Source organism: Cheilinus undulatus, linkage group 18 (assembly GCF_018320785.1).
Source record: "Cheilinus undulatus linkage group 18, ASM1832078v1, whole genome shotgun sequence".
NCBI classification, from domain to species: Eukaryota; Metazoa; Chordata; class Actinopteri; order Labriformes; family Labridae; genus Cheilinus; species Cheilinus undulatus.
The window spans coordinates 2,876,219-2,902,090 of record NC_054882.1 but is presented as its reverse complement, the minus strand read 5'-3'; the positions used below and the strand labels follow the sequence as shown (position 1 = coordinate 2,902,090).

General features: G+C 39.3%; 1 protein-coding gene across 4 annotated transcripts in view; it reads left to right on the top strand.

Annotated features, from left to right (window-relative positions):
• Window positions 1-25,872, top strand: part of akap6 (A kinase (PRKA) anchor protein 6) — a 319,977-nt gene that overhangs the window by 158,015 nt on the left and 136,090 nt on the right. For all 4 annotated transcript variants that reach the window (XM_041812714.1, XM_041812716.1, XM_041812715.1 and 1 more), the window contains exon 16: window positions 12,868-12,998. In XM_041812714.1, coding sequence (XP_041668648.1) covers window positions 12,868-12,998 — 131 coding nt within the window. The remainder of the gene's footprint in view (window positions 1-12,867; window positions 12,999-25,872) is intronic.

Genomic DNA, 25,872 nt, shown 5'->3' with positions numbered 1-25,872 from the left:
ATCTCTTATTTTGACATTTTAGAGTCACAATTTTGAATTTTATCTTCTATTTTGACCTTTTAAACTCTTGAGTTTGACTCTATCTCATATATTTGCCTTTTAAAACCTTATTTTGACTTTTAATTTTGTATTTTGACCTTTAGAACTTAACAAGTTGACTTTTTATTTTAGATTTTGAATCTTTAACTTGTTTATTTATATATTTTGCATTTATTTGACATGGACACAGTAACATTGATGCTGTGATATTTAATCATTTTGGCTTTTTTTTTTCAGAAATCTTAAAACCCTTTATCATTACTGTTTAATTTTCCCTATAATTCATTACCTGTTAAACACAGTTTACAGTTTTCAGTTAAATGTTGACTCTGTTTGGCCCTCAGGTTAGACCTAGATTCAGATTTCTGTGCTGTGACTGGGTTTGACACCCCTGGTCTAGGAATACAAAGACGCCATTTTCAAAAGATTGAACTGATAGTAGAATTTTGTGCCAAATAATAATACAATACAATAAAATACAATAACTTTATTTATCCCAGACGGGAAGTTCATTTGTCTGGAGTCTCATCTGTTTATGGTAGAATTATGTAGTCTTATTGCTGATGGTGTGAAAGAGCTTCTAAATCTTTCAAATGTATGTAATGTTAAGTAATGTAACTTAAATGACCATGCAATGTCTCTGCAAATCAATCATATAAGAAATGAGTGACTCAGATGAAAAACACAAAAACTAAAACACAAATAACTACAACTTTGAAGGCATGAGTCCAGGATACATTCCCAACAAATTAAATTTCATGTTTTTTTTTATACCATGTCTATGGAATACAAAAATACAGTTGTTATTGATTTTTATCAAAACACGTTTTCAGCACAGATTTCAGTGTGTGTTTTGGCTTCACCTACACACTCACACACACAAATCTCTCAATACACAACAGATTCTGACAACCACAGAATACACCGTAAATAGTTTAAGTAACTATTATCAGTTCAAACAAGGTAATGATCTCCCACAATGCCTCTCTGCAAACAGAAAAATGACATCTAGTGGTGAATTTTGTGTTTGCAGGGTTTTTGCTGCCTCTAAACGACAGGTACAGAGGAATTAATGGAATAATTTCTGTGTTGCAATAGCAGTAGAATGAAAATAAGTGGTTTTAATGATAGACAGTGGGACCAAAAAAGGCTCCAGGGGGACGACTGTCAGTTTTTTGTCTACACAGTGGAAATTTGTCAACACTGTGGATGCTGAAATTCTGAAATTTATTAAGAATGAACAACTTTGTCAGACATCCTCATCTCAGCATAAGAACTGCCAAAATGAGAGCAAAAATACAAGAGAAAGGCCCTAAAAGGGTTCTAGGAGGGTTAAATGTTTAGAGCGCCAAACAAGACTGATCAGCAGCTTTTATTTGAATAAATTTATAAACCTGTTAGTTTTAGTCTGAGTTTCATCACTTTATTTCTGCAAAGGCTAAATATGCAACGTTATCTTACTCTGAGCTCCAGTGCACTTTTTATTCCTCTCAAATAAAACTTGTATACGAGCATGAGCTCTTCCGCTGTTTTCAGTGTCTATGCCGCTTCAAATGCCTCCTTTTTCTCCTCCTGCTGTTGCTGCTTTTTTCGCCTCATATTCGCCTCTTTTTCTGTGGATAAAAATGGCCGCCGGGAGGATGAAGAGGAGTTAGAAAAGGTCATGCGGAGGTGAGCTGCAGGTTTGTTTAGTTGAGCTCCAGATGAAAGCCTCAGTGAAAACATCTGGACAACTCGAGCTGCCGCAGGACAGAAACGCACAAAAAAGGCACAAAAACGCACACATGCATATTTTTTTGTAGTTCCTGCTCCTAAATGTTGGGACTCGTATGTCGGTTGTTTGTAATCTGCTGCTTCACATCTGCTGTAGTCTGATCGTCATAAACTAGGGCTGTCTGCAAAGGTGTGTGTGTGTGTGTGTGTGTAGTTTTTCTTGTATTGCTCACAATTATTTATTCTGCCCTCAAAGATGAAAGCCAAGCGCTCGTTCAGCTGCTTCACACAAATCAAACTGTATTACTGTATCGACACGCGCGCCTTCAGGTGTGTGTGTGTGGGTGCTGTAGTGTGTGTGCTCAGGGTTGTGTTTGCTGGCAGCTGGATGCAGCCATCTCATATCCATTATTGATCCGATATCATTACCCACTGCTCCGCTCTATCAAGACAAAAACACCCTGTTATTGGAATATCTCACCTCCACTATTGACCTGCCCCACACACACACACACACACACACACACACACACACACCTCACACCCCCATTCAACCATGCACACATGCTCTGTAGTTATACAGAGTTTAATTCTGTATTTTTAAGACAAACATCCACCACAGCTCAAGTTTCTGTCGTTGCCATTGGAACTCTATTTCATTGCTAAGAGCATCCTGTGTAACTAGAAACTAATAGAAGATGTACAATATATGGACAAAAGTATTTGGCAGCCTGTCCATTACACTTTAAGGCACTTTAATGGCATTATAATCACATCCATGTATTTTAACCCATAAGGACCCAGCGTAACACAGGTGTCACATGACCTTTAAATGTTAATTCATGAAGTCCCTGAGTGAAACACACTGAGCATTCTGATCTGGTCATGTGACTGGCCCACAAGGGGAGATACAGGGGAGAACTTCCTAGGACCCAGCCAAACTGGGGGTCCACTGAGGTAAGCAAAATCATGATCCATTCTAAGTTAGGCTGTGATAATCATATTTTATATTTTTAAACATATGTAGTTTATAAATTTAAGTATAAATGGGTTACAAGTAGCAACAATTGGCAGAAATGAGTTTGTGCCCATTCATTCTGTAGAAGACCAGTGTTATCAACCCTGCCCAACCAAAGAGCCTAATTGTTGAACAATATCTTTGCAAGAGCCACAATCTAAGTGGTGAAAAGAGACAAAAATGAGGCAAAAATGAGGCAACATTTTTTTTTCTCCCCTCTTTTGCCAAAAATTGATTAAAAAATAAGTTACAGGTGACAAAAATGGTCAAAAACAGTCAAATGTGGCAAAAAGTGGGATAAAGTGGAATTCAGTGGAAAAAAGGAGCTTAAATGTGCAAGAAGGGGCGAAATATGGCAAAAAAGGGAAAGAAATATCAAAAAGCAAAGAACGCGAGGCAAAAACTGGTGAAAAATGGCAAAAACTGATAACAAAAAGCAAGTTACAGTTGGAAAAATTTGTCAAAAACGTTAAAAATGAAACAAAAAATGAGTGAAAAGACGCTTAAATGGGGGAAATGGCCAAACACTGGCAAAAATGGGGGAAAATTGGCAAAAAATGGGGAGAAAAAGTGGCAAAATTGATTAAAAAATAAGTTACTGGTGACAAAAATGGTCAAAAACAGTAAAATGTGGCAAAAAAGGGGATAAAGTGGAATTCAGTGGCAAAAAGCAGCTTAAATGTGCAAGAAGGGGCGAAATATGGCAAAAAAGGGAAAGAAATATCAAAAAGCAAAAAACGCGAGGCAAAAACTGGTGAAAAATGGCAAAAACTGATAACAAAAAGCAAGTTACAGTTGGAAAAATTTGTCAAAAACGTTAAAAATGAAACAAAAATGAGTGACAAGACACTTAAATGGGGGAAATGGCCAAACACTGGCAAAAATGGGGGAAAATTGGCAAAAAATGGGGGGAAAAAGTGGCAAAATTGATTAAAAAATAAGTTACTGGTGACAAAAATGGTCAAAAAACAGTAAAATGTGGCAAAAAAGGGGATAAAGTGGAATTCAGTGGCAAAAAGCAGATTAAATGTGCAAGAAGGGGCAAAATATGGAAAAAAAGGGAAAGAAATATCAAAAAGCAAAAAAAAAAAAAAAAGAGCCAAAAACTGGTCTAAAATGGCAAAAATTGATAACAAAAAGCAAGTTACAATTGGAAAAATTGTCAAAAAGGGTAAAAATGTGCGAAAAATGAGTGAAAAGACACTTAAATGGGCAAAATGGTCAAAACTGGCAAAAATTGGTGAAAATTGGCAAAAAAACTTGGAGAAAAAGTGGAAAAATTGATTAAAAATGAGTTACAGGTGACAAAAATGTTCAAACTGTCTAAAGCAGAGGTATGACTATATCATATTCTTAGGGAGAGTTAATTTTGCACTTTTAGTTAAAGCATTTAAACTTCATGTTCTTACAGTAAAATGACTGATGAGTTGATTGGTTTGTGCATTGAATGTATTGCTTATCGTTGTTTTTAATGAAGCACGTTGAAGATCACACAGCGTCTTTTAGATCCTGCAGAGCGTCTACACGCCGCCACCGCTGCTCAGCTCGTGGTCGTATCACAGCTGTTTGATTGGCAGTTATAGCCCCAGGAAAACCCCAGGAGACACTCAGGCATGTACACACAAACAGATAAACACACGGAGCACACACCCTCACAGAAACAACACACAGCAGCGCTGTGGACACGTGCAAACACGGCAAGGAGGGAGACGCGTTCACACCGCAGAGAATCGACACTCTGGCCAGCAAACACACACACATGAACATACATGAATACATGAAATGATCATAGACACAGGCACACACCTCCAGGGAGATGTGCTTGTGAGGGTTTCCAGGGATTCTGGGTAAATTGGCCCTGATATGTAAACAAAAAGCCCAAAATGACTCGATTCAGCACATCCAAGTGCAGCACAAACAAATCTGTATATACGCATGTAGATGTGGGCGTCAGGGGAGGGTCTACGTATTCATCAAACAAGGAAAATTCTAATTGATTTTAGTTCAATTAGCAGCCTTAAAGACAAGACTGAGGGAATATCAAAGCAGACCTCGTTGGTTAAAAACACAAAAAAATGGCTTATGCTTTAGTTTAAAATGGTTTTAAAATTCAAATGGGGATTTCAGATGATTTAGGTTCTAGAAATCATGACTGATCGCTTGATGTCAATCATTTACAGCTATTAACCTCATTTCAAATCAAACTATTTTGCATTTAAAAACATAATTTGAAGCCCAAACTGACAAAGTGAATCGCTTCAGTGTTTTGATTTCTGAATGAAATGAAGTCAAAGATATGTGTTGTATCACATTGGTGATAGTGCATGTACAAAATGACTCACTGAAATCCAGATTGATGTGACCATATTTATACTCTTCAAGAAAGAACTGTAACTCTGCCAGTGTTACAGTCAAGAGATTTTCCTCAACATACGGTGTCTTCATGCTTTTTCTGAGGGGTTTGTACTGCATTAGTCTGGTCATGTATTAGAAACTCAAAACATGATATTAAATGTCAAAATAATCTTAAAAAAACGCCAAATCAAATAGAAAGTCACAGTCATGTTTTTAAGATCAAAAATGTGGGTAAAATTTTAAATTGTGAGTCTAAAAGGCCAATATATGGAATTAAAGGTCAAAGTTAGGAGTTGAAAGGGTCAAAACAAGAGATAAAAATTCCAAATAATGAGTCAAAAGGTAAAAATATGAGTTAAAATTAAAAATTGTGAATATAAAAGGTCAAAATATGAGATAAAAACTTTAAATTACAAATTTAAAGGGTTAAATGTGATATGAAAGGTCAAAGTTATGAATATCAAAGGTCAAAATATGAGATAAAAACTTAAAATTACAAATTTAAAAGGTTAAATGTGAGATGAAAGCTCAAAGTTATAAATTTTAAAGGTCAAAATATTAAATTAAAATTTAAAATCCTAAATTTAAGTCATAAATATGGGATGCAAAATTAGGAATATGAAATGAGAACACTATTTAATTTCTTTCCCATATTCCTGACTTTCTGTCTCATTATTTTTACTGTATTTTTTCATATTTTTATGCCGTAACAAGGAAATTTTAAATTATTAAATTTAAGTTTATATTTTTATGCAAGAGGAAATCCACAGACCTCATACTGGTGGGCCAGTTATAATAAAATATGATATGATCTTGCGGGCCCGGTATAACTGTTCTATGGGCCAGATTTGGCCCCCTCAGGCCTTGGGTTTGACACCCCTGTTTTAGAGGGTAAATTTTCCAGGACTAGGTGATGCTGATGTCAGAACAAGATTCCTTGTTCATGTTTTTTTGGTGATATTTTCTTGAAGAGGAGACGTGGAAAGTGCACAGAGCTATGCAGAAACGACATCAGAGATACTAACAGTCAAAGTCAACTTTTGCAACCTAGCAACATAAAACCCCCATGAGAAGCTCTCTGAGACTGAGTTTGTGGCTGCTACCAGGTCATAAACGGTGGCTGTGCCCTTATTCCCAGCTGCTATTGCAGGCTTAACACACACTTTTTTTCTGTTAACTTTGGTCCAAAACTCATGAAGAAAAGGTTTTGTAAATGATGAGTTCTCCTTGAGTTCGATAGGCCTTTAAAACCGATCTTTTTATGCCTCACTCCAGTGAAACATTTCGCATTTGGCAGAACATATCAAAGCTGATGATTGCTCATGTTTAGATCTGCTCCATAACATCCAAACCAGCTGTTTTTGGTGGTATTTCTGTCTATTTCAATCTCTGTCCCATTGGCTACCTGTAACAGAGCACACGTGCAGGATCAGCACCATGGACAGCGCTCATCTGCTCTGATGGCCGTGCTTATGCGGAGCCGTAGCTCAGAGAAACCTGTCCACTTTTACTGTTGTTTTGATCCATTTTACAGTTGAGAAGACAGAGTGGCACTGTGAGTAATGCACACAGGATGTGTGTAACACACACTAACAGATGGAGCCATGAGTCTGGTTTGAAGAGAAATAATTTCTGACAGAAATCCTTGAAGATCCTTCAGACTGGGAAGCGACCCAACTCATCATTCTGTGTGTCTGTGTGTGTTTTCAACAGACACTGTGTCCTCAAGGCGTCCAGGAGAAATCGCTTCACTGTGTGAACATGTGTGTCTCTTTATGTGTGTGTGTTACGTTGTGGCTTTAGTCAGCTGTTAGGTATGAAAATGACTATAACAACCATAACATCATGTTTGCTGGCCTGCTATAAATAAGGAACTGAATCCAAACACAGTCTTTCTTTGAGTTTAAGCGACTCAGTCTTTGACCTTCACTCCAACTGAAATAAGTCATGTCAGCACAACACTGAAACACCCGGCTTAAAACACACAGTATGGAAATTCTGCCAACAGGGGGCTCCCATTCAAACCAGTAACAGGAGATGGCGTGAAGGGCACCCCCACCCATGGACCCTATAACAGTGTAGCCCCACTAGATATCTCCCAGCCACATAGAGCAGTGGTTCTCAAATGGTGTGCCAAGGCACACTAGTGAGCCTTAAGGCGAGTCTAGGTGTGCCGTTGGAATCTGTACCATACGTTATTACTACAACTTTATGGCAAGAACTGTAACCAGGCCTGCCCACAGATCTGGACCCCTGAAAATCCCCAGAGAATGGGACCTCCCCGGTTGGGATTTATTGATGATATCAGTCTATGTGTGTTGGATCAGTAGCATTGCTGCTAGCATCCTGGCTAACAGTTTCCTTGTTAAGAGCTGAAAAGCATGGCAAGCCATTATTGGGTTGAATTGGTGTTAAAGTTATTAATTCGTGCTATTTTTAACCAAGTTAAACAATTTTCTACCTATTTTTGCCACTTCTTTTGACTGCTTTTTTTTTGCTACTTCTTATTACTACTTTTGACTTATTTTTGCAACTTTTTTGGAACTTTTTACACATTTAACCCATTTTTACTACCTTTTTTGCCACTTTTTGCAATATTTTGCTAATGTTTGGCGATTTTTTGCCATTTTCTCCCATCACTTTTAACCCCTTTTTACCATCTTGTAGTAACTTTAACCCTTTTTGCCCATTTTTGCCCTTTTTTCTTATCACTTTTATCCCATTTTTACCACCTGTTTAAACAGTTAATCCTTTTAGGCCAATTATGACCCTTTTTTTCACTGTTTTGCCACTTTCAACAAGTTTTGGCCAATTTCAACCATTTGTTGGCCTCTTTTTACCAATTTTCACCCATATCTGACTTTGTTTAGCCACTTTTTGCCCAATTTAGCCATGTTTTTCATCACCTTTAACCCATTTTTGCCAACTTTTGCCATCTCCATGATTCTGAGTTGTCTGGGCCCCAGAAAGCTCTCCCCTTTATTTACCCTTATAGGCCATCTTGACTGTAACATTATTTAAAAAGTCTATTTTGTATTGATATGAATATGGTGTGCCTTGGGCGAAAAAAGTTTGAAAACCACTGATCTAGAGACCTAGATATTTACTAAACAGTAGGGCTGTAACGGTATTTGTATTCGTCCCGTACCATCATGGTATGGTCGTCACGGTTCGGTGCACGCAGGAATACGACGAATACGTCTGAGTGAGTGAGTTCTCACTCAGGTGGCGGCAATGAGCCTACAAGCTGCCAGCAACCGTCATTACAGAAGAAGGAGCAGTTACAAAAACAAACGAAGAAGAGTGATGGCGTGTGTTGACTTAGAAGAGCCGCCGGCTTCATTTAAATCACCAGCATAGCAATGGTGCTCTGGCTCTGTGAATCATATTAACTTTACCTTCAACTATCTGCCTCGGAGGAGTGAGAGAGGGACTCTGCAGCCGCGTCTTAGGTAAAGTTATCCTCAGATTTCACACGGCTTTAACCTCTTTATCCTCCAAGGTGGGCTGTGAAAAGTTCTTCTAAACTTTGTAGTAGGTCCCATTGGTTAAAAAAGTAGTCCACCGCTGAAGTCCGTGTTGAAATCAGCAAAAAAGACACTAATTTGCATACTTAACAAGCTAACTCGGGTGCGTGATGATGCGTTCAAGTTAGCTGGGAAATAGTAGTGTTTAAAAAATGGGTATAAATATGTCAATATATCACAGAAAATAGCCTAGTTATTAAAAGATGTATTTATTTGTTAATATTTTTAATCATTGAAGAACTTTTAGAGGGAGGTCGCTGCATTATTTATAATTTAAATATAATTTATTCAGCCTATTTATTGTAATAAAATATAATTAGAAAAATTAAAATTAAATTGTATTTATCCGCTTCAGTGTCGGTACCGAAAACGTACTGAACCGTGACTTCAAAACCGAGGTACCGAACCAAAATTTTTCTGTACGTTACACCCCTACTGAACAGTTAACCATTGTTTTCATTTCATGGATGAATTTTTTGCAAGGAAGGGAATTCGCCGCCAGTTCGCACACAGCATATAGGGACACTAGGCCATGGTAAGAGAGCCACAGAAGTAATGTTTGGTGTGTTGTTTAAATAAGAGGAAGGTAAATGAGTTCCGGTATCAGCTCCTTACTGAAGATGGATTGTAGGTACAGTCCGAAGATTGTGTGCACTCCTACTAAATTGCAGTGACCTGGTATCTAAACTGTAAACTCAGACTTACAGTCTTTCTTTGAGCAAAATGATTAATAATGAATCAGTGCCAGATGCTAATGAAGGTCAAGCCCACCTTGCAGAAGGTTGGAGGAGGTTGTTTGATAAATGATTCTTACCTCTGATTTTTGGGTCTGGATTCTGAGTTATAAACTGCACGAAGAAACAAATTAGCAAAGAGAAGAAAAATCTAACCCGCTAATGAACAACTTGACTGATTTTCTGACTCAGTGACCGACCAACAAGGCAGCAAACAGCCCGCAAGCACAGCCGGGAGCAAAGCGGAGAGATGTAATGAATGAAAGTGGAGGGACATTTAGACAAAGTGAGAAAAATTTTCTCTGAGAGCTTCCAGTTAGTTTCATTTCTGTATTAGCGCCACACAAACCTGAAGACGCAGCAGTGCGGACGGCGCCGTTGATTGTGCACGGCCTGTTTGTTTATTAGCTCTCTGATTGAGCCGCTCTGCCTGCTGCAGATTGGATGACCTTTGCAGATCCTTCCGCCGAGGCCGCTAAGTAGATCGGACGGCGAACGCGACGCGACGACACTTTATTCAGATTGTTACTGAGCGAGGAGAAGCAGGCGGTCACATGTGTGTGTGTGTGTTGTGCGGCTGTTTGTACACACTCCCTCTGCCTTCATTGGTTCAATTGAAGCCTCATCTCCATATAGTTTGTATGCAATTACATCTGAGCGGCGCGCTGAGTGCCTCTATATGATTGTGTCTGGATACTGAGTGCGACTAGATGCAGCCCGTGTGTGTGTGTGGAGGATAATTTGAGAGAAACAGCAGCCATTTGTGTAGACGTGTGAGTTTATTTAGTGTGTGTGTGCTTTTGTGTGTACGAGAGGTAATTTGTGCCAGAGAAAAGCGGTTCATGCTAACTGTGAGTGTGTGGCTTTATGGGTAATTTGAATGAGCCGATCTGTGAGAGTGTGTGTGAACATTTATTATATGCACATACATGTTCATACAGGCACAGAGGAGTGTGTGTTTGCGTGGGTGTGTGTGCATCAGCAGGGATGAGAGCGCAGGATAAGCGTGGAGTGTGTTTCTAGTGGCTTGTTGGCCGCTCTCGGGGCTTTAAAGGGCACGTCCGTCAAAATATAGAACAGCCGAATCTCATTCATCTGCAATAAACAGCTAATCACACTCAGAGGGACATGATCCCATTCAGACACACACAGATACAAACCTGTCTGCACTACAGAGGACATGGAGGGTCTGCTGGTTTGGCTGCTTTTACACATCACTGTGGGGTTTTTACGTACCTGACTGAACCTGAAAGTGCACATATGTGGTCATTTTTCTAAGGGTGCTTTCACACCTGAACCATTTGGAGAAGTTTTTCTGACACAAAGCTGCTCTCTCTCTGGACTGGTTTTGTTTTTGACACAACAGTCCGACCTGTGTTGGAACAAATCAAGCGAGCTAGGAACGTGGCAGTTCTACTTCCTGTTGGAAACCAGCCTCAGAATTTAGGAGGAACTCCTGTTCAAGATAAATGAGCCATTTTCCCATTTTTTTGTTTTCCAGTCACAAAAAATGGACAAACAAGAAAAACTTTTTTTTTTTCAAATGGGCCATTTATTTTATCAAATCATAGAAATCATGTGACCCAATGCGAAAGGTGAACATTTCAAAATAAAAGCACTCATGTCAAAATTTTGGCCCACATACAGATGTAAAAAACACAGTTTTACTGCATAATAATAGGCATATTTGCTCTAAACAGTGTATTAAAAATAACATTAATGTTTTTAAAATGTATTTACTTACTTCTTTTGTACACACAGTGATAAATAAGCAGTTCCACCAACAATCTGACTCCTGCTGTGTACATAAACAGATACCTCAAACAATCTGAAGGTATTTATTCATATTAATATATTTTTCCTCCTAATATAAAAATAGTACTTTAAATACTTTTACCATTGACATTATTTTTATTACACCCCTAGAGAGGCCTCTAGGCCTATCATTATACTGTAAAGCACTGATCATCAATTGGCAGCCCGGGGGCCACATCAGGCCCCCCAAAGCTTCCTGTCCGGGCCCCGAAAGATCATTAAATTCAGAAAAGGAGAAAAGAAGATGTTAAGAGTATCATTTTGCTTTAAATGTCTGCAGCTGTTAAATCCATCCCACAAACAATTGACACTGAAATAGTTTTAGAATGACTTAACATTTGAGCTGTTTTTACAGAAATTTACTGTAATAATTAATCGATATTTAAAAACTGGTTAAGGTTGGCAGAAGTGTTGCAAAAACTGGCAGAAAAAAGTTGTGAAAAGAGGTTAAAATGTGTCAAAAATGGCAAAAAGGAGGAAAAAAGGGGCAAAAGGTATCAAAAATTGGTTACAAATGACAAAAAAAGTGCAAGAAAATAAAGAAAAGGGGTTAAAAAAATGGCAAAAATTTGAGAAAAGTGGCAAAAATTGATAATAGAGTGGCATAAAGGGGATAAAACATGCAGAAAATGTGGTTTAAAGGGGGTTGAAATCTTTAACAAATTGGGTTAATGAGGCAAAAAGGGGCAAAAAGTATCAACAGTGGGTTAAAAGTGGGAAAATGGTTTTAAAGTTGCAACAATTGTTGAAAAAATTTAATAAAAGGGGTTAAAAAAGCGGTAAATACAGGAGTAAAGTGGTAAAAATGGATAAAAGAGTGGCACAAAGGGGATAAAACATGCAGGAAACGTGGTTTAAAAGGGGGTTAAAATCATGCAAAATTTTGGTTAAACAGGCAAAAGTATCAAAAAGGGGTTAATAGTGTCAAAATGGGTTAATATTGGTGCTAAATGACAATTAGGGAGGGCCCATTATCTTGGATTTTCAGGGGTCTGGCCAATCCTGTTGTCAGGCCTGCTGCATTCTAGATAACAGGGATAGATCTCACTGGTAATGACTAAAATGTCCTGTAGTTTACAGGAAAATAGAAATACTACTGCAATAATATTTCAATCAGACCAAAATATTTATTTAATTTTTGTGTATTTGAAAATCCGGCCCCCAGAGTTTCTGTTGAGACTAAATCTGGCCCTTGTGCAGAAGGACTTGATGACCCCAGCTGTAAAGCATAGTAGATGGTTAGGAAGGCTTAAATTTTGACTCAAGGACTTTTATTTTGAAATTTTTACCTTTCCCATTGGGTCACAGAATTTCCTTTTCTTCAAGCATTTCGTAAAAAGAATCATAAATGGATTTAAAAATTATTGGACCCCTTTCTGAACTTTATTTTAAGTTTTTCATTTAAGTGACCGATGTTTAAAAATGAAAAAATGGCTCATTTTTTCCCCTTTTTTTCCCCAGAAGAATAAAAAATGGCAAACTGCTCTTTTTTTTTGGGATTCTCCTTTTTTTAAAAAAAAAAAGGAAAAAGAAATGAAAAATAAATAAATAAAAACAAAAAGAGGGAAAAGGCTTGTTTAACTGTTTTTTTTTTTTATTTTGTAAAAAATATAAAAATATATTTTTTTTATTTTGAGTTTTAAGTGCCCTTCTCTCTGTCTTGCAGGCTGAGCTGATGTCCAGTCAGTGTGAAGCCCAGCGAGCCGCCCTCGAGCAGATGGCTATCAAACTCAGAAGCCTGCAGTACCCCTCACCAGCCAACAGGAGGCACTACAGCCAGCTGGCCAGGAATAACAGGTACGTGCACCACAGGAGTTCCTGCATTATTTAAGTTTTATTTAGCACACTTACACTGGCCACACAGTTGACAACTTTCAAATCTCATTTAATTTAAAAACATGGAAGAAAGTATAACGCAAAGCCGGAACTACACTCCAGACATGGCTGCTGCACTGTGTCACTCCGCTCAGTGGTTTACTCAAGAAATAGTTCCGAGTATTTGCTTCATGTGTTGTAATATTACATAATTATACGTTATTATTTCATAGCGTGGTGAATGTTCAGGTCACAATTTGCCCACGAGAGCATTTTGGAGTTGTTGGATTGTGTATTTGATGAGTTTAATGAGGGAAAGCCGGGATACCATTAGAATCCATTGTGTTGGCAGAGCAGCTCCTAACTCGACCTGCCGATCTAAAAATAGCTTTCACCGACAACTAAAGGTAACGAGTCTATTAGAAAAACTAAAGGGATTATGGCAATGGGCGAATTTGCCAAAATGTTGAAGTATCCCTTTACCATTAAAGAATGAGGTAAATAATATATTTAAACCCTCTTTTAGCACCTAAACTATTTCTTTTTATATTAACTGATTTTCAAAACTTCTACTGAACTTTCCTTGTGTATATAATCATGCTCTTGAACTTAATCAACTTTTTAATAATCCTTCACATCATCAACTTGTTTTTATCCTTACTTATTCATGCATAACTTTTTAACTCACATTGAAAGCAACCTACTGTAACAAAACCAGAACTTTTTGTACCTGTGTAAGTCATTTTTACACCAAATTATTGAAAAAGGGCATATGCAACAGAGAGACAGTAAGAACTGATGTGAATACTTTTTTCCCAGCACCTTTAAATCAGTGCTATCTACCCCAAAGAGAGCCATTACAGCCAAAATCTATCAGTCATTTGGATTTCAGAGCATTTAAAAAGATCCTAAAAATACCTAAAGGTATTTGTACATTGTAGTCCTTTACACATGAGGTCCGGATCAATTTGGCCTCTATGGCTCCTTTCACATGTCATTCCCCTCTCTCTCTATCCCAACTTTCTGTTTCCAAAGTCTAAAACTAAATCTGAATCTTGAAAGGCAAAAATGTGCAACATTGCCAAATATCATGATAAATACCCAAACTGATTCATATCTAACAAGAGAGGCTGTTATGACTGCTGTTTCCAACATTTGAACAACGAGCCCGCCACCACCGTGTCATGTGACCCACAGAGCGGGGCGTAAGCGCCACACACACAGCTAGAGTGTTAACAGCAGTAATCTGGTGTGTCCAGGCTCGGCTCGGCGAGCGTCGTCTTTGGTCACGCTGGCTGTCGGCGCCTCATCCCAGGCTTTGAGGAGCCTCCCTCTGTGGTTATCACTCACACACAGGGCACACACACACACACATTAAAAACACACACGGCGCCGTGCAGATGCAGATGAAAAATGGAGTCTGTGCAGGGTTTGTTCTGCAGACTTCGTTGGCGTGGAGGAGCGCCGGTACATGAAGGATGTTGCGTCCTCCATGTGCTTTAAATAAAATAAATCTGAGAGCTTTACATGCACAGTCCAAAATGAAAACATGGAAATGAAACACTCATTTATTTAGTTTGTGTTTTTGCCTCCTCTGAGGCTGCCGTGTAATTTTTCACTAATTTACATTGGATGTGTTGGACACTAATTGGTTATTCATATATTAGCTGCTGCCTCCACATTTACATTTCTGTGTGTGTGCTGAGTGCAGCCGTGTGTGGGATGAGTTTTGTATTAATTGGATGCTGTGTGTTTTTCCTTTAGCTGCGCTGATTTTGGGCTCAGTTGAGATTTGTGGTTTTGGTTCAGTTGTAAAGAAAATGAAGGTCAGAATGAATTATTTACTGATCTCACTCTAAATATCTCTGTTCTAAATAAAGGCTGAAAATATAATAGGGAGGAAGAATGACACAGCTTACCTTATTTATACTTTTAGTCTTATAAAAAGTGGTTAAAATCCTCATGGATGGTCGCCTGTATTGACATATATGTAAATATAAGGTGAAGCCTTAAATATATCAGAAGAATAATGTCAAGTCCTGATCAGGATTTTCTCTCATTATTGCCCATTTTAATGCCATATTACTATAACAGAGGAAGATTCCACCAAAGAGAGATGGATATGCTTAGACTGAAGACTGAAGAGCATAAAAGTGAGATTTTGTGTGTCCCTGAATACATGAAGGATTTGTGCTATGTGAGTGCATTTAATACCATGTCCTAACAGCTACAGGTATCACGATGAATCCTACGGCATCACACGCTCGCTGTCCACACTGCAGCTGTTAAACTTTGACTCCTCTGTCCTATAGATGTCAATTTTCCCTAATTTGACATCTGCTATGCTTATTTTAAATGCTAACAGAATTGTTGTGCCCTATATTGAAGTCAAAGCTCAATGTTTCAGTTATGATATTGACATTATAATTGTCTCCACTTTGTGAAGTAAGCTAGAAGCTCTATGAATGAGGTAAATGAATGAAAATCGAGGAAATATCCCTGTCAGAGACTCCTGGTACCTTTTCATCTCCTGACATTGGTCCTTACCCATCTCAACCCCAGTGACAGAGAGAAAAATAGGAACAAGTCGATGGGTTAAAATGTACATTGTAACACTGAAACACTGTAACATTGAAACACTGTTACACTGTCACATTGTTACATTGTAACACTGTAACACTTTAGCATTGTAACACTGTAGCATTGTCACATGTAACATTGTAACACTGGAACATTGTGACATTGTAACACTGTAGCACTGTAGCATTGTCTCACTGTAGCACTGTCACACTGTAGCATTGTAACACTGTAGCATTGTCACACTGTAGCATTGTTACATGTAAGACTGGAACATTGTTACATTGTTAAACTGTAAAATTGTAACACTGTAAAATTGCTATATTGTAGCACTGTAACACTGTAACACTGGGATAATGGCACACTATAACATTGTTACTTTGTAACAATGTTATAGTGTAGAATTGTAACATTGTTACACTGTAACATTGTTGCATTGTAACACTAACATAGTAACAATGTTACAGTGTAGTATTGTAACATTGTTACACTGTAACACCATAACATTGTTACAGTGTAACAATGTAACAATGTTACTCTGATGTATTGTAAAACTGTAACACTGTAACATAGTAACAATGTAACAGTGTGGTGTTGTAACATTGGGACCACAGAACACTGTAACATTCTTACTTTGTAACACTGTAACATTGTTGCATTGTAAAACTGTAACATTTATACATTGTTAATACTGTAACATTGTTTGAATGTAACACTGTTACTTTCTAACAATGTAACAGTGTAGCATTGTAACATTGTTACACTGTAACACTGTAACATTGTTTCTATGTTACAGTGTTACTCTGATGTATTGTGACATTGTAACACTGTAACATTGTAACATTGTAAAACTGTAACATTTATACATTGTTGATACTGTAACATTGTTTGAATGTAACACTGTTACTTTCTAACAATGTAACAGTGTAGTATTGTAACATTGTTACACTGTAACACTGTAACATTGTTTCTATGTTACAGTGTTACTCTGATGTATTGTGACATTGTAACACTGTAACATTGTAACATTGTAAAACTGTAACATTTATACATTGTTGATACTGTAACATTGTTTGAATGTAACACTGTTACTTTCTAACAATGTAACAGTGTAGCATTGTAACATTGTTACACTGTAACACTTTAACATTGTTTCTATGTTACAGTGTTACTCTGATGTATTGTGACATTGTAACACTGTAACATTGTAACATTGTTACACTGTTACATTGTTGCATTGTAACACTGTAACATAGTAACAATATAACAGTGCAGAGTTGTAACACTGGGACAATGGAACACTGCAGCATTGTTACATTATAATAATCCATTGGACTCATAGTAAACCTTTTAATTGATGGATTAAATAATATTCTGAATTGAAAAGGAATAAAATAATTACATTTTCATCAATAGAATAAATGAATTAAGTTGGTATATTTAAAAAGTTAGGATCGGTTAATTCAATGAGCGAATGAGCTTCACAGGATCCACAGGAGGCGTCTTAATTTCACTAGTTTTTCTAAAGGCTAAAATGTCGAACAGCAGAGTAAATAAATGAGAGGCTAGCTGTCAGCAGGGGGCGCTGTGCTGCTGTTGATTGGTAGCTTTAATGTCTCTGTAGGATGAATCCATTAGAAAGAGGAGCGTCAGAGAATCGCCCCATAAATCCAGTCAGGTCTGAGACTGAAAGGTGACGCCTGCCAATACGACTCATTCAACCTTTCACTCCGTCATTTCATCCTCCTCTCCTCCTCTTCCTCACTCTGATCACCTTTTCTTCTTCTTCCTTGTTTTAACTTTCCTCTACCTCTTTTTTATTCTTTAACTTAACTTTTATCTTAATTTGATTTTTACTCTGTGGCTGGATTTTACTCTCTGGAGTTTTCTTCATGTTTTCATCTAAACTCAGCGCTCCTCCCATCCTCCCGTCCTGTTCTGTTCTTCCTTTTTTCTTTCCCATCTTCTCGTTCCCTCCTCTCTCCCTCCATTCCCATTATTCCCTTCTTTCGCCATCTTCCTCTCTTTCCCTCATCCTCGTTACCTTCCCTCTCTGCTAGCTGTCTTCTATCCTTTCCTTCCCTCTCTCCTCTCCTCTCCTCTTCCTCCCTCTCTTCATCCTCCTGTACTGTGGATGATGAATTAGAGACAGCTGCTATCGCCATCACAGCAGCAGCGAGGGCGAGAGAGAAAAGGGAGAGTGTAGAGAAGCGATGAGAAGAGAGAGAGGAATACAGTGGAGGCTGATGGTAAATCCATCTAGATGAAAGAGGCATGCACATGTTTGGTATTTCATAGCTTCACAAAGATGTTTAGAGATGTATTAAACCTGTTCTTTCAAATAAATTCAAGATGCTAAAGCAACTAAAATAACAATAGTTAAAATCCAGCTGTGATTTTAAAAACACTCAGTGCAGCAGGAAACCGTCAATAATGATGTTTGCAAATAGTCCTAAAGTAAAGCTCGGTGTTAGAGGAGTGGATAGGGATGTGAAAATACACTCAACCCACAATTTAATCAAATCCTGATTTTTAAAGAAAACTTTAAAGTCAAAGTAGATTTGTTTTTTTTTATTTAACTTTTCAATTGAATATTTTAGAAATATGGTAAATGTGCAGGTCACAACTTGTCCAAGAGAGCGTTTTGGAGTTGTTGGATTGTGTATTTGATGAGTTTGATGAGGGAAAGCCGGAATTACCATAAGACTCCTTGGCAGAGCAGCTCGTATCTCAGACCCGCTGATCTAAAAACAGCTTGCACTGAACCTAAAGGTAACGAACCTATTACTAAGACTATAGGGATTATGGCAATGGGCGAATTTGCCAAAATGTTGAAGTATTCCTTTAACAATTTTTAAGGCCAACAAGAATTCAGCCAGATTTTGGCTCAACTGCAACGTCAAAGCTCATTGTCCAAACTCGGGCCGATTATGAGCGTTGGGAACGACGAACGATCTTGTACTGTGACATAATTAACCAAGACGCCCGTGACTACGACTCAATAAGACTACACAGAAAAAATGCCAGTGTTAGATTAACACTGAGAGTGTTAAATCTAACACTAGAAAAGTGTTTATATGTGTTAATTTAACACTTTTGTGTGTTACCTTTTTTTTTTTTTTTTTTTTCCACTGGACCAGTGTTACTCCGACACTGTATGGTGTTAAAAAGTTTACACTGGTGAACATCGAGTAGTGTTGAAAGTACTTTACACTAGTGTCAGTGTATTACAGTGAACTCCAGTGGGTGTAGAATATTATGGATAACCACTGCCCCTCTCCCACAAACCTATTTAATAACAAAAAACAAGGCATGCATGATTCACAAACAAACTTGTATTGAAAATCAGGTACACCTGATATCATTGCCTGCCACCTCACACTTTACAGCTGTAGCAATGTGAGGTGTTTTATGGCAATCATGGAGCACTGAGGCAAACTCAGAGATGGACCATGCCCTGAGTTGACAGACTGCATTCTCCGTTGTTAATAGAAACATGTTACCACAGTCAAGATATGAATAACTTAGAGGGCATCTACACTCGTGGTGCAAAAGTGTTTAACATCAAAAAATTAAGAACTTTAGATGATTCAAGAAACATATGCAAGTGAATCCCAGCAGTGATCTCTGAACAAACGGCAACATCTAAACACAGCAAAACATCTAAATCATCTGAACGCATCTAAACACCCTGCACAAAGGCATGATGGGAAAACTCTGCCCCCCAGATTTGAAAATGCAGTAGGCGGGGCTTGGATCAATTGACTCTCTACAGAGTTGGACTAACACTGGTGAATCAACCTAGCAGCCCTCAAGCAATGTGCAATAGTGGGCGGTGACCAATGAGCGTTTGACATCACCCACTGTTGAGCGTTGGGCATCACCCACTTTCAGATGGTCGTCCAATCAAACGGTTGGTCTATGTCATTATGTCATCATAGCCTTTGACCAACGTCATCACGTCCGCTTTCAAGAAACAGGAAGTAAACAGTATGCTACTGGAAAATACTCGTTTAAATAAAACATTTTTATAGACTTTTTTGTAGATATATGGATATAATTCATGTTTTAGTTGCTATCATGTCCACATACGTCATCAACATGTTTCACGTTCAAACATGCATTTTCTTTGTCTTTAATGATTGTATTCTCTTCAGGATAAATAGCAGGCTAACCAGCTAGCGCTTGAGATGTCTGCTACTAATCAACAAAAACATTAACTGAAGTTGTTAGCATTTATCTTCAAAATTCTGTTACACTATAGTTTATAATATATACAGTGAAACACACTCACAGATAGATTAATCAGATTTTTAATATTCAGTTGACTCAAATGTATTTTTTATCACATAAAATTCAACTGTCAATCTATTCCACTCATATTGTTGTTAAGCCTTCAATGATGATGATTTTTGTCAGATGCTCCTCGTTCCATTTAGCATTTCTAAGTATTGTTTTATCAGTGGGTCACAAACTATCCTTTTCTGTGCTATTTTCCTCCTACCCCACAGATTTCATTGGAAGGGTAAAGGCCGGCTCAGACTACATGATTTTTTTTTGGTCGTTCACGACGGCACCATGTCAGACCATGCGACCAAAATCTTGTCCCGTCTTGGCCGACAGCCTGGCCACACTACAAGAGTGATCCAGACCGCTCAGCGTATGCTGACGTCACCACCGTCTCTGCGACTGAGTGCGAGTTCACAGGTTGTCAGGGGGCGGGCCAAAGAGTGTCAATCACTCTACAACAGGAGCGCTCCATGTGACTGTAGCGGTCTTTTGCTCAAAAAAGGAAAATAAGAAGCAAGAAGCAAAAAAACAAAATTTACATAGTTTTAGGAAATAAAAGGGGATAAAAGTGATAAATCTTGTAAATGATGATGCAAAGATGCAATGCAAATGTTCTCCTGTTGTTAGATGTCAGGATTCACGTCGCTGACGTCAGATCAGGGTGTCAAACTAGACGACAATGTACGAAAAATTCTAAAATGCTAGTCTTGTTGAATCGTGGTCGTGAGGAATCGTAAGGAGTCTTGAACGCGTCGTTGATTATGTCACACTACAAGACGGTTTGTCATTCCCGACTCTCAAAATCAGGCCCGAGTTTTGACGATGAGCTGCAACGTCGCAGTCAGGCTCAAATCTGGCTGAAGTCATGTAGTCTGAGCCGGCCTCAAGGCAGAGTTGAGTGGGCGATGCCCAACGTTGAGCATCACCCACATTGGGCTCCGCCCCCTATTGCACACTGCATTGAAGGACTTCTCGAATCAACACTGTCATATACTCCAAGGCTTAAGGCCATTTACTCTGAATGGAGTTAGAATTACTCTTAGAGTGTTAAAATCAACACTGAAACATTTACACTGAGAATTCAACACTCCAGGTTTTGCTGTGTAGCATGTCAGAAATCGTCAAGTTTGACACCCTGAACTGACGGTAATGACGTGAATCCTGACACCGGTCAACAGGAGAGCATTTGCTCCTCATCTTTGCATCAACAGGTGCAGGGACAGTGGTGACGTCAGCATGAGCTGTACGAAGAGCGGTCATGTTCACTCTTGTAGTTTGGCCAGGCTGATGGCCAAGACAGGACAGGACTTTAGTTGCATATACGGTGATGTTAACCTTGCAAAGCAGATGGATACGCCCGTTTCCTTGTTTTTCACTGGCGAATCCATCTTGTTAAGCACCCATATGAAACGTTTGGGCCCGGTTAGAAAGTGACAGGACCAATCAGTGACGAGGGGCAGTACTTTCAGGCGCAGCAGAGTTGTGACGTTAACAAGCAGCAGCAAGAGCTGGTGCAGTTATAGAGAAAGAGGTTAGTGTGGATGCTGCTAAAGCGCCAGTTTTATCAGAACTTGATGACATTTCTTTGTTAAAAGAAGAACAAAGAACAGCAGTGAGTTGTTTTCTTTTCAAAAACAACAAAAGTCGAGTACTGACATGTCTATAGTGGCCATGTTTCGCATTATTCCCCGTCGCTTTGTTGGGGAAAAATGCCGTCATTTTGTCGCTATTATTGGCCCAGAGAGATGTGACAGACAGAACGTTCATCCAATCACACTCCGAGTTTTTTTCAAAACCTCTGCCTTTTCTCAAACGTTTCCTATTTAAGTTTTCCCAGATGGATGTGTGAAACACATCCATCTGGCGTGTCGGGTTATGGTGACGTTGTTAACGGCCCAAAAATCACCCAGTCTGAGCCGGCCTTTAGCCAGTTCTCTATATATCTTTACTTCCCTAGGGGTGAACCTAAGAGATTGAACTTGACGCTGATGCCAGACAATAGTCATGGTTCATAAAAATAAGGAGTGGCAGCTTTTAGTAGCAGTTCATACTGGATCATGTCGCGACTTTAACGTGGCATACAGCAACAATAAACAATCCTGCTGGTCCCAGTGGCTCCATCATGACAACCACTGACATCCTTCATGGAACCCCATGTGGTTTGGACCAAGAAAACTTTTCCTTGATTTGTTACAGTGGACAACCAGTCTGACAGGTTACCCTTCATCCATGGTTATCTACTGAGCATGCTCAGAAACCCTCTCCAGGAGAAGATGTGATTAATACTGATGATGTTAGTGTCAGATAAACTAAATTAACTGCTATCCTGCCCTCACTTGTACCTGACAGATGTTCTCCCTGTAGAATAAACGTACATTTAGTCTTCTTTCTAGTACTTCACTCTGCAGAATCCACCAGATACCCGCTCCGGTTTCCTCTTTCTGCTGTTGTCTGGAACGATGACGAGTTAGGAATAAATAATAGACTCCTTTAATACCAATTTCCTCGAGTGACTAAATGTCAGAACGGCTCTCCGTAACACTCCCACGTGCTCCGTCAGCGCCGCGTGACGGAAAGCGATCCTGACACTTCAAAAGCCGTGTAACTGTCCCGGTGTTGAACGCAGCCCCGCAGTGCCGCCACGTCGCTCCTTCCTCTCCGATTTGTCTGTTTTCTCGTCTCCCACCCCCCCAGAGATCCTGTTTTACAAAGCGTTTAGTTAACATTAGTGTGAGAACAAGACGGAGACGAGGGAGAGGGAGAGAAACGACAAACGACAAGAGAAAACAATCTGTGCGAGTGTTGTATCTTCTTCATCTGTCTGAGGCGGTAAAGGGCCGCTCCGCTCGACGCATAATGAGGAACGCTGCCTCGGGGGAAGGAAGTGGTGCTCGCTTCCTCTGCTTTCTTCTTCTCTGTTCAGTTTTTAGTTTATTGAGAATCACTCATAGAGGAGGGCAAGGTGACGGGGAGAGGAAGAGGAAGAGAGGAGGAGAAAGGAGGGATTTGCTTTGTTTGCACTCAGCTGAGGAGACGATGATGGAGGGAGAGAAACAATGATGGGGGGGGAAGGGGGGGAGGGGCTCGAACATCAGGAATTAAGAGACAGTTTTACAAGGGAAAAGTAAAGATAAAATTGAAGTTTGAAAAGTTAGAATATGTTTGCAAAGATGGGACCTGAAAGGATTAGGAGAAGAAGAGTTTTGTAAAGATCTGTGTTTCTGAAGAGCTCAGTGACATAAAGCGTTAAAGTCATTGAATGATTCCACCTTTGCATTAAAGAGGACATAGTTTATAGGTAGTTAGTAGTATAGTTTATATAGGTCTCAAAGGTCCACAAAACATTCCTGTGAAGTGTGTTGCTGAAAAAAACACTCCAGTATTAGATTTCTGCATGTCTAAAACCCCCTCTGTTTCAGCCCTGCTCAGAATGAGCTGTTTCTGTGTCTGTGGCTTTAAATGCTACTGAGCTGTCTGACTCCGCCCCTCTCAGGAAATGGATGTGGCTTAATGGAGGAGGGCGAAAATTTCTTCCAAACAGGAAGGGTAAACAGAACCTAGGGGCAGGAAGACGCTGGGGTGGAGGAGAGGGAGCTTTATGGTATAAAGGAGGAGGCTGGGGTGGAGGAGGTGAAGCTTTATGCTATAAAGGAAGAGGCTGGGGTGGAGGAGGTGAAGCTTTATGGTATAAAGGAGGAGGCTGGGGTGGAGGAGGGGAAACTTTATGCTATAAAGGAAGAGGCTGGGGTGGAGGAGGTGAAGCTTTATGCTTTAAAGGAGGAGGCTGGGGTGGAGGAGGGGAAGCTTTATGCTATAAAGGAGGAGGCTGGGGTGGAGGAGGGGGAAGCTTTTCCAGCAGCATGGTGCATCAAAATTTATGCAAGCGGGGTTTTGTGAGAAGTATGTCATATTTAAATGGACCGCTGTGTTGAGAGAAAGAGCTGTCGGACCTGGGAGGCGATAACTGGGATCAGCTGATTACTGCTGGGGGTATGACTCCTGTGTCCCGCAAGAACTAACGCTAAGCTTCCTGCATTGACTCGGTGCATAAAGTTTCTGTGCAGACTTTTTTCCATCAAATTATGGGTTCGAAAACAATCAGCCTTTGTGCAAAGAGCTTTAGACTAATTTTAGAGAGAGTTTTGAAAGACGTGGGTATATTTTAGAAATTTTGAGGATGAATCTTTTGGTTCTGCTTTTCTATAAATGTTTTTTTTGAGGGTTAAAGACCGAAAGTAAATGGGGTTATGTGTGTTAAATAATTTTGCATTGATGTTCAGACGTATTTGTGCTGAAATAAATAAATGCAATGACTAACTTCAACCAGACTCTGACGCTGACGTTTGCAGCTTCAGGATTCATGCAGAACTGAAACAGTGGGAGGTGATGGAGGTTGATTTATTCGGCCTTTGTCTCTTTTCATGTTCGGATAATTTCATTCATAGTTTACGCTCTCCTCTCTGATGGCATGTCAACTTTCTGTGCCTGTGTGTGTTTCTAAGTGTGTACTTTATAATGCTGGGTTTGTTCTATTCCTCGTGTGTTGCTGTGATTATCAGTGGTGGTGTTTACGGTCTCTCATGAATTGCCGTTGTTGTTTTCATGTGTTTTTATAAAAGTGTGTGCCTTCATGTGCGGCGGTCTCTATGTGTGTGTACATATAGTGTGTTTGTGTTGTCGTGGAAACGCCGTGGGCCTGACAGAGCTGTCAAACTGTCGGCGGCAGCGACCGGAGAATTCCAAACAATTTCACCGCTAATGTTGAGAAACATGTTGGCGATCCCCGCAGAGACCTTAAACCAGAGAATATATAAATAATAAACACACACTTCTGAAACACACACACACACACACCTTAACCAAACGGCTGACAGTAATGTGTGTGTTTGAGCAATCGGCCCCTGTTCCAGCAGCATAAATATTTGATGTGATCCTGTGTCGAGGAGGAGGAGGAGGAGGAGGAGGTGAGAGGACGGGGGAGGAGGGAGGATGGGGGACAAAATGAGGCAAACAAAGGTAGAGAAGAGCAGAGAGGATGGACTGATGAGAGAGAGGGAGGGAGAAGGATTAGTGGTATGGGAGTCTGACCTCTAACAGGGTTGTGGTCCCATCATTTCTCAGCAATGATAAACCTGCTGTAGTAACTTAAAGAACAGGTGCCAAACTATCTGTTCTCTCCAAAATGACATTAAAACCCACCAGAAAATATCACAACCAAGCATTTTCATGTAAAAAGTCATATAGCCTTCCAGACGTGGGCATGGCCACCCTGGATAGCAATTTATAATCTGATTCTGTTCACAAATTAAGATTTATGCTCATGCTGAAACCTGACATGTTCTTAAACTGCTGGAATGTTCTTCCCTGTGTTCTCAAACTGATGACTGCCGTTTCCTCCTGAGCTGAAAGCTTCTGCATATTTTTCCAAATTAGCATAGATATATACCCCTTTTATGCCCATATAAGGACATAAGACTGCAGGGTTGTGTGCAAACACAGAAGGCACACAGGGGTATGAATGTATGTAAGGTGACGTCAATAAGGTCCAAATTTGAATAAGAAACTAGACTCTAGGATTTAGATTGGGCACAAAAATTCTAGCCCAGTCCTCCCCAGGCCTGTGCATACTCTCTTTTACCCTAGCCTGTCCCATAATTGTGTTTACTATTTAAATGTAGTTGTTTATGTCGATGTATCCTGTGCAATAATACTAGTAATATTTCATGTGCAACTGTGGAAACCTTCTGTCCTTGCTTTTAACGTGCATAATCCTGCAAACTGCACTGGTTGCATTAGACTCTCTTTAAACTTTATTCTTCCTCGGATCTAAATCCAAGTTTTTGAAGTTTTAAATTTGTAGCTATGTTATTTTTTCTGAGAAACACAAAAATATTGTTGTACAATGTGCAATGGCAGTAAAGCTGATCATTTCTGGCCCAAACCTAATAAATATCCACCCATCCAACCATCCATGCACCCACCCACCCAT